The 9,841-nt window shown below is 46.1% G+C and overlaps 1 protein-coding gene across 1 annotated transcript; it reads left to right on the forward strand.

The window, feature by feature from the left end:
• The first annotated feature begins 434 nt into the window (after positions 1 to 434).
• On the forward strand, positions 435 to 9,005 carry RPL14 (ribosomal protein L14). The gene is made up of 6 exons (XM_075921958.1): positions 435 to 564; positions 1,722 to 1,823; positions 4,685 to 4,779; positions 6,840 to 6,939; positions 7,739 to 7,792; positions 8,907 to 9,005. Exons 1-6 carry the CDS (start codon positions 562 to 564, stop codon positions 8,967 to 8,969), a joined length of 417 nt encoding a protein of 138 aa, XP_075778073.1. The 5' UTR covers positions 435 to 561; the 3' UTR covers positions 8,970 to 9,005.
• The last annotated feature ends 836 nt before the right edge of the window (positions 9,006 to 9,841 follow it).

Here is a 9,841-nt window from a genome sequence, read left to right on the forward strand (position 1 = left end):
GCCTCTGGCCCTGAGAAGGGGGAAGGCCCCCCAGAAGCAGACGGCATGAGGAAGGCGCACTGTCCCCGTGCAAGGAACGACGGGCGCAGGGCGGGCACGGTGCGCTACCCCAGCGCATCCCCTCTGCGAGCCCCGCGCGCCGGCTGCTCCCCTTGCGACATACACCTGCCACGCGAGCGCAACAGGGCGCACGCATGCGCACTACAGTAGGGGGCGGGAGCGAGACTCTCCCAACCGCAAAAGAAAGCAGTTGACTGCGCATGCGTCTCGGGAACCCACACGCCCCCTTCCATGCCCTGCAGGCTTGTCACGCATGCGTTAAACATCTCGCCCCTCCCACCACGAACGTTTGGCGCGCATGCGTATTGGAGGAGGAGCGGAAACGCTCGCCTTCGACACCCACCAGGAGGGCCTAGCGCGCACGCGCATTTAGTAAAGCAGCGCTCCCTCCCCGCCTCCTTTTTGTCTCCCCACAGCGGGGCGCATGCGTACTAGAGGATCGGAAGCGGCGTCTGAGCGCAGCGGAAGCCGCTCGCTCTTTTCTGCTCGCGGGCGGCCATCATGGTGAGTGTGTGCGGCTGCGGCCTCCGCTACCTGCCCCGGCATCCCCCCTGCCCGCCCGGCGCGGGGCCCGGGAAGGCGCTGAGCCGCCTCCTCCCAGCGACCGGAGCGGGGCCACGTGCGGCTCCCGTGGCCGGGCTGGCGGGGCCGCTGGGCGGGTGAGGGCGCCGGGCCGCGCACAAGCCCCAAGTGGCTGAAATGGCCCCTTAGCGGTAACGCTTTGGGCAGCGCGCGCCACCTGGGACCGGCACCGAGCGTGTGGCCAGCCCCCTCCCCCGCCCGGCCATAAGCTGCGCCCATATTGTTAACCCCCCCCCCCCGCTTCTCGCGTGGTACCTCCCAGTCCCCCCCTCCCCCCCCCCCGCTGCTCGCGTGGTACCTCCCAGCCCTCCCTCCCCCCCGCTTCTCGCGTGGTACCTGCCACCTAGGCACCCCCTCCCCCGCCCGGTCATAAGCTCTGCGCCTATATTGTTAAACTCCCCCCCCAACTTCTCACGTGGTACCTCCCAGACCCCCCCCCCAACTTCTCACGTGGTGTCTGCCACCTAGGTGCACCGCCTCCCGCGCCCGATGCCAACCATCCCCGCTGCTCATCCCTGCGGGGAACCTGTATATCACCCCCCTGCTAGGAAGGAAAGGCGGGGTGCAGTTTGCTCTGTGTCCCAGGCAATTGATGCATTTGTAGATACGAGTAGCCCTGTGGCACCTTAGAGACAAACACACACATATACAGTATATAGGGATGTCATCTTGTACTGTAGACCACTACACGATCAACTACATGCATTTCCCTCCTGCTCTCCCTCCCAACCTCTATATCAGTGCATTGGCTGCCAGCTCCACCTCTGGGGATTATCGAATAGTTGTTTAACTGCTAAGATTTCATGTGGTTACATGCCTATTCAGTTATATCTAATATTCCCAATAGCATCATGTGCTTTTGGGGGCAAAACCCACGTCAGATCAGAGAAATGGGTTTTGCCCACTAAAGCTCGTACTATTTATATATTTTTGTTGCTCTGTAAGGTGCCACAGGACTACTTGTTCTTAAAGTTACAGACTAACACAGTTACCTCTCTGAGACTTTTGTAGATAGCAATTCCTGGGTTTAGTCATACTACTTGTAGACGTGCTCTGAATTTAAGTAAATCTTTTTCCAGGTGTTCAAACGTTACGTTGAGATTGGCCGAGTTGCCTATATCTCCTTTGGGCCACATGCTGGCAAGCTGGTGGCAATAGTGGATGTTATTGACCAGAACAGGGTAAGCTCAAAGACCTGTAGCCCTCTTCTCCCCTGTTCTTTCGTTCTCTATTTTAAAGATACTTTTTCATACAATACTGATTTTAAAACAGTTTTCTGTACATCATTTCCCCCCCCCCCCTCCCGGGGCTAACAGTGTTAAGGAAAATGCAATACAAATGTGCATGGCAGACTTCAAAAATTAATCTTTGTACGGAGACTTAAGAGATTCCAAATAAGGTGATTTTTCAAACAGTTATGTTTTCCCTCTCAGGATCAATAATAAGGGTAAGAGGGAAGGTCCTTTTATGAATCAGTGAGACAGGAAACCAAGGGTAGGGAACAAATGGACAGTTTTCAGACTGGAGAGGGGTAAATAGCGGTGTCCCCTCCAAGATCCTGTAGTGGGACCAGTGGTGTTCAACCTATCCATAAATGATTGGGAGAAAGAGGTAAAGAGCGAGGTGCCAAAATTTGCAGATGATGTAAAATTATTAACGATATTTAAATTCAAAGCAGACTGCGGGGAGTTACAAAGAGGTCTCACAAAAAATATGGTGAGTGGGCAACAAAATAGCAGATGAAATTCATTGTTGATAAATACAAAGTAATGCACATTAGAAAACATGCTCCCAATTATACATTAGGGCAGTAAGCAAGTAGTCAACTTGGCTATTCATTTCCCCCCACCCCCCTTGTATCTGAGGCAGTGGGGGGGATGGCCAGGAGCTTATATGCAGGTTCCCCACCCCATCACTGTCTCCACTGTGGGCCCCCCCCCCCCCCGCCGCCTCCGGCTGCTGCTTATCTGAGGCAGCAACGGGTTGGAAGAGAGGCTGCTACAAAGCAGCCCCTATTTGCAGTGGGCCCAGGCTGCTCTGGCAGCAGCCCCTGGTTGCAGCCAAGCCCAGCTGCCCAGCTCTTACTAAATTTTAAATTGCAGATCTGCAGCGGTTCCAGCTCACGCCAGTCTGGAGCCTACACCTGCTGGTGCTCTGCAGTGTAAGTGTAGTAGGAGCTGAGTACCTATGTGCCAGCTCCTACTATATTTAAACTGCAGTTGCAGCTGAGAGACCTCCTGGACCAGTGCGATCCAGGACAGAGTGCCATCCCTTATCGACTAATTGTGTAGTTGATATAAATTGTATGGACTACATGATTAGTTACCCGTCTCTTAACATCCTTACTGTACATATAAAATAATGGGTTCTAATTAGCTGTAAATATCATAAAAGAGATATTGGAGTCATTGTCGATAGCTCTCTGAAAACATCTACTCAGTGTGAAGTCATAGTCAAGTGAATACTGTTAGAAACCATAAGGAAAAAGATAGATAAGACGACAGTAAATATGTCATTATATAAATCCATGATACATCCACACCTTGAATACATTATGCAGTTCTGGTTTTTGCGCATCAAAAATAGATACATTAGAATTGGAAAAGGAAAGAGGAGGTCAACAAAAATGATTAAGGTTATGGAACAATTTCCATCTGAGGAGGTTAAAACTGGGGATATTCAGCTTGGAAAAGAGTTGACTAAAAGGAGTTGTGATGGAAGCTGATAAAATCATGACTGCAATGGAGAATGGGAATAGGAAAATGTTATTTACCCCTTCACATCACATGAGAACCAGGGATCTCCTAATGCAGTGTTTCCTGATTTTATTTGGCCACGGAACCCTTTTCAGCTTAAAATAATTTCAAGGAACCCCTAGGGTTCCCAGAGTAAAATTTGGCAAAAAAAAAAAAAAAAAAAAAAAGCCCCGCCAGAATTGGTTGAGCAAAAAAACTCTGCAAAATACTCTGTCTCTTTAAGAGGGGGCGGAGGAATGCCGCATTCTCACGGAACCCTTACTTTTACTTTGCGGAACCCTGGGGTTCCACGGAGCACCAATTGGGAAACACTGTCCTAATGAAATTAATAGACAGCAGGTTTAAAACAAAACAAAGTACTTAGCACCTGCTTCAGTCAGCCTGTGGGACTCATTCCCACAGGTTAATACAGGTCAAAAGTATAGAGATTCTGCATGCAAGGCACTACATTTAGCCGTCAAAAGTATAATTAGGTTATAAAAAGAACTCTAGACAATTCCTTTTAACCAAGATATTCAGGGATGCAACTTCATGTTCTGGGTATCCCTAGCTTCTGACTGTCAGAAACTGGATTTATTATTTGATAAATTGCCCTGTTCTTGTGTCTCCTTCTGAAGCAACTGCCATTGTTAGCAGACAGGATACTGAGCTAGATGGACTATTGGTCTGGCCTAGTATGGGTATTCTTATGTTAATATCTTGCTAAAAGGAGTTGAATACTGTAACTTGTAGTTACAAGTTACAAGAATCCAATACTTGTAACTTGTAAACTGGGAAAGAGGAACACTATCTCCAAACTCACCACAATTTCTGCACTTTTAAAAGTTTAACTTTTTGCTTCTTCAGTCTTCTTGCTCACATGATTGAGCCTGTAGTTCGATATATGTGAACTGTTCCTATTACTACTTGCATTAGGGAGGGGAAAGATGCACAGATGTTTTCTGCTCCTTTAGTTACAGCTGTGATAGAACATGTGTGAATGAGGGAAAAGCAATGCATTGAGATCATGAAAGTTTCCCAGTCTCAGCTCCTCTCTTTTGTCTCCCTTGGCCTTTGGCGTTGTGGAAACTGCGTATTAAATAAACACTAGTTGATCCTGCCATGGAATTTGGGTAGTGTACTCCACTCTTTTTCTGCTTTCCAGTGTTCTATATGCATAGTGCTCTCCCAAGTTTGTAACACTTTCTTCATGTTGATGGGCCATAATTTGTTTAGAAGTAACTTTCTCTAGTCTATCATGGTATATTGGAAAAATGTTAGTGAATTCACTTAAACTTTTGTTCCAGGCACTAGTTGATGGTCCTTGCAGTGGTGTAAGAAGGCAGGCTATGCCCTTCAAATGCATGCAGCTGACTGATTTTGTACTTAAATTTCCACACAGGTAAGTTGTCTTTCCCTCTGGGCTGTGCAAAGGGTACTGACTGTTTAAATCTGACTTAATATAAACTAGCTTTACATTGTTTGTGATCTAATGGAATTTTGTGTCTAAAACTTTGAAAAGATCGTATGGATATGTTTTTTTTTAGAACCTTTGGATAATTTAAATCCAAGATTAATCAACTCTAATGTACTAGTAATTTAATGATGTGTATGCCGTTAAGACCTGGCAAACCATATGATCATGATTAAAAGTACTGGTTTCTTTCCTATGAGTATTTTGATACATAGCAGATTTGACTGAGGCAGCTGCTGTCCCATATTACTTAGAAGGAACAGTGATAAATGAATCACAGTAATGCATAACTTCATGAGTTGGCTCCTACCCAGTAGTCTATGGCTGCATATTCAAAGTGAACTACAGGCAGTCCCCGGGTTACGTACAAGATAGGGACTGTAGGTTTGTTCTTAAGTTGAATCTGTATGTAAGTCGGAACTGGCATCAGCCGCTGCTGAAACTGATCAGTTTCAACAGCCGCTGAATCTGGACACCAGTTCCACTTACATACAGATTCAAGATAAGAACACCAGGCGTCCCCAAGTCAGCTGCTGCTGAAACTGATCAGCAGCTGATTCCAGGAAGCCCAGGGAAGAGCAACTCCTGTAGTCAGCCGCTGGTCAGTTTCAGCAGCGGCTGACTTTGGGACGCCTGGGGCAGAGCAGCACCCCAGCTGCTCTGCCCCAGGCATCCTGATTCAGCCACTGCTGAAACTGATCAGCAGCTGAATCAGGACGCCTGAGGCAGAGCAGCTGGGGTGCTGCCGGGTTGGTCCAGTAGCACCAAGAAGCGGTGCTGCAGGACCAACCGGCAGTGCCCCACCTGCTCTACCACAGGCCCCCGGCTTTGCTCCACGTCTCCCTGGTCTGCTGGGGGGGCACTAGCTGCGTCCCCCCCCAGCAGACCAGGGAGACATGGAGTAAAGCTGCGGAGGACCCAGGCCGAACCGTGGCGCTTCCAGATCAGCGCCGCGGTCCGGCCCGGGTCCTCCGCGGCTTTGCTCAGCGTCTCCCTGGTCTGCAGACCAGGGAGACGCTGAGCAAAGCCACGGAGGACCCGGGCGGATCCGCGGCTTCCAGATCAGCTGAAAGCGCTGCAGGTCCGGCCCGGGTCCTCCGCCGCTCTGCTCAGTGTCTCCCTGGTCTGCAGACCAGGGAGACGCTGAACAAAGCGGCGGAGCACCCGGGGCCGGACCCGCGGCCGCCTCCAGATCAGCTGGAAGCGGCGCGGGTCCAGCCGGGTGCTCCGCCGCTCTGTTCAGCGTCTCCCTGGTCTGCAGACCAGGGAGACGCTGAATAGAGCGGCGGAGCACCCGGCTGGACCCGCGCCGCTTCCAGCTGATCTGGAAGCGGGCGCGGGTCCGGCCCCTGGGTGCTCCGCCGCTTTGCTCCCGTCTCCCTGGTCTGCTGGCTCTGCCAGCAGACCAGGGAGACGGGGAGCAGCTTTTCTCGCCCCGGAGAAGGCGGGCGGCGGGACCAGGTGTCCCGCTGCTCTAGTTCTCCGGGGCGAGAAATCCCCGTTCGTAACTATGGATCCGACATAAGTCGGATCCGCGTAACTCGGGGACTGCCTGTATTCAAGATCTTCTTTATTGAAAGAAATCCATACCTTATTTGTGTGATATATAAAATCACTAAGCCACAATCTCTACTGAGTACTATTATGAGATGTACTGTGCAGATAAAGTTTAACTTCTGCCTTTTTCTAACCTTTTTAGATTAATGCCAGGAGAGTAGTATTCCATTGTATCTTTTTAGATTGCCCATCCCTTCAATCCTAACTGCTAACACAGGAAAGAAGTTTTTAGGATAAAGTGAAGGTCACAGTACAATTTTTTTTTCAGGACTTCAATTAAATTTGCTGTGTTTAACACCTTTAACAAGGACTAAAGATGTATACTCACATTGTAACCTGTCTGTTGTTTGACTTCACTTATTTAAAATTGAAAGAGTGCTGAAGTTCATTTGTGTATTATAATAATGCAGATGTTGATTGTTTAAATGCAGTGCTCGTCAGAAGCATGTGCGAGTTGCCTGGGAGAAAGAAAATATTAATGAAAAGTGGACAGCTACGAGGTGGGCAAAGAAGATTGAAGCTAGAGAAAAGGTATGTTTGATCTGCAGTGTGATATAAAATACTCATCGCTGCACCTAGCATGTTACTAAAGTGTCAGATACAATCCAATGGAAAAGTTTCTCGACATTAATATTGCAAAGTAAGATTAAAGGCAGAAAAAACATGGTTTGTCACATTGTAATGCAAGTTCTTTTATTAAAAACTAGGGATGTTAACTAACAAGTATTTGTATAAATGTGTAACCGCTGGAATTTTTAGCGGTTACATGTTTACATGGGGGGGAGGGGGCAGACAACCCTGCAAGCACTGGCTCCTGCCTGTGCCCCTCCCCCCACCTGGGGTAGAGGCAGCAGCATGTGGGGCAGGCAGTTTCACTGGAACCTATATGCGCGGGGAGCTGGTTTGGAAGCTGCTTCCTACGTGTACTGGCTGACCCTCCCCTGCCTTTCACTGCTGCTGCCGCCTCTCTATCAGAGGCAGCAGGGGGCAGTGCATGTAGTTGTTGGCATTAACTGATAAGACCAGGCTTATTGGTTAATTGTGTAAATGACTACACACTAATGTCCCTATTGAAAACCAAAAGGTTTTACCACTGAATTTAATCCTTTATTTTTCTACTTTGCCATCTCTACAAACTGTTTTGTCTGTTCTCTGCATCAACTTCCAGCTAGGAAGATAAATTGCTTTTAAATTCATTTTAGTGGTAGTTTGTAAAGTTCTTTGAGTTGTCTGATTGAAAAGCACAACATATTTTGCAAAGTTACATTCTAATGTTCAAAGAATCAAACTGGAGATTTAACTTAACTAAAGTGCAAATTTTTTTCAACAGAAAGCCAAGATGTCAGACTTTGATCGCTACAAGGTCATGAAGGCAAAGAAAATGGTGAGTGGTTAAATGTGCAGCTGTCTTTAGATGGTTGAGTTGAAGTGTTTTTAAAACAAATCTAACTTTATTTTGAATCAGATTAAAATATATAATTCCTTATACTCAAATTTTGTTCTTTGAGTTTGCTGATGCTTGTACATCACTGTTTTTCTTTTTAAACAATTCAATCTATATTTCTCTTGTTTAACTTCATGTTAGTCTTCAAAGTTGTGCACCAGACATCTCTGAGAACTGAAGTTGTCCCAGAGTTCATCGATTCTTTGTGAGGGATTGCTGTTGACAATATGAAGCACTGGTTTCCCTCCTCTTTTCAGAGCCACACATTGCTTTAATAGCAATGCTGCCAATCTGTGAAACAAAAAACTGACTAGGAATCTCACCCAGACTTGTAGCAGGGCACAATGACTAGGCTACCAGACTTACAGGAGTCCATTGCCACTTGGTAAACCATCAGTGTCTGGGGGTACGTCTAGACTACATGCCTCTGTCTCCAGAGGCATGTAGATTAGGCTACCAGACATAGGAAAATGAAGCGGCAATTTAAATAATCGCCGCTTCATTTAAATTTACATGGCTGCCACGCTGAGCTGACAAATAGCTGATCAGCTGTTTGTCGGCTCAGCGCGATAGTCTGGACGCGCGGGTGTCGACATCAAAGGCATTTGTCGACCACCCAGGTAAACCTCATCCCAGGAGGCATACCTGGGTGGTCAACAAATACCTTTGATGTCGCCACCCGCGCGTCCAGACTATCACGCTGAGCCGACCAACAGCTGATAAGCTGTTGGTCGGCTCAGCGCGGCAGCCATGTACATTTAAATGAAGCGGCGATTATTTAAATTGCCGCTTCATTTTCCTATGTCTGGTAGCCTAATCTACATGCCTCTGGCGACAGAGGCATGTAGTCTAGACGTACCCTGAAATATGTCCAATATATAGTGCAAGGGAACTTTCTGCAGTTACATCTGCCTAACAAAGGGTAATTATACAAAAAATGGGGAGAATTTGAAAACTCAGAAAGTTGTGAGTAGCACTGATATATAGATTGTATTGTATTTATTTGCTGTTCTTCTTATACTTAATGATATAAAATTATTTCTTTAATTTACAGAGGAACAGGATCATCAAGCATGAAGTGAAGAAGCTCCAGAAGCAAACTTCCAAAAAAGCATAAACTGTCAGTAATCAAATAAAGTTCAAGTTTAATATATAGTTGGTGTCTGTTTTTTCTGTGTTGTAATATTAAGGTAATAGATCACTTACTATCTTATACAGCAGTTAGTAACTGCCTGAGCAATTTATGTCATTGTGAGTTGGTGGTACTCCACACATGGTAAAAGCAGGCCCTAAACCAGTAATGAGAAGTGAGTTAGTTACTGCTCGCTTTTTATGTGCTTCTCAATTTCAGTACCTATAATGTTGAATGCCCCAGTTAATAATAAATAGCTGTTAAAATCCTCAAATACATTTTATACTAACTTGTGATGGAAAATAATGTGGAATTCATGAATCTATTTTACAAAAAATCATGTCTGAAACACAAGATTACTGAAAGAGAACTATTTTTTTTTCCTGTATATTATCCAGAATGCTAAAGTGTGAATAATTGTCTCTGGGACAGTGGAATTTAAAAACTGTGTACGTGTTAATATTTTGCATTCTTTTTAAATGCTAACACAAATGACTGCTCATAATTAAATTCTATTCTAAAACACATCAAACTTCAAAATTTACTTCCACTGCTCCAAAGAGGTGTAGTTCTGGCCTCAAATATTTCAGAATTCTAGGAATATCTGGTGGCAAGATTAAAATTCTGCCCACATAGGACAAGTGTTTTACTGAATAAAATTGTTACACTTCTAGAAACTTTAAAGGGAGACTAACTGAAAAATCTAGTCACTTGAGTGTATTTTCTGTTACAAAAATGGTCTAATAGACAATTGCAGTAACTGGACCATTTTCCTAATTTTTCTCTCCTATTGATGTCGACAAAGCATGTGCAAACAAGAAAAACTGCGGGGGTGGGGGAGGGTGAAATTGCCTATA

Source organism: Pelodiscus sinensis, chromosome 2 (assembly GCF_049634645.1).
Source record: "Pelodiscus sinensis isolate JC-2024 chromosome 2, ASM4963464v1, whole genome shotgun sequence".
Lineage (NCBI taxonomy): Eukaryota > Metazoa > Chordata > Testudines > Trionychidae > Pelodiscus > Pelodiscus sinensis.

Bases quoted from the DNA above. Each gene is read 5' to 3' on its own strand.
- RPL14 (XM_075921958.1), top strand. The intron at 1,824-4,684 runs GTAAGCTCAAAG...CTTTTGTTCCAG, and splicing joins ATGTTATTGACCAGAACAGG to GCACTAGTTGATGGTCCTTG. The intron at 7,793-8,906 runs GTGAGTGGTTAA...TTTAATTTACAG, and splicing joins TCATGAAGGCAAAGAAAATG to AGGAACAGGATCATCAAGCA.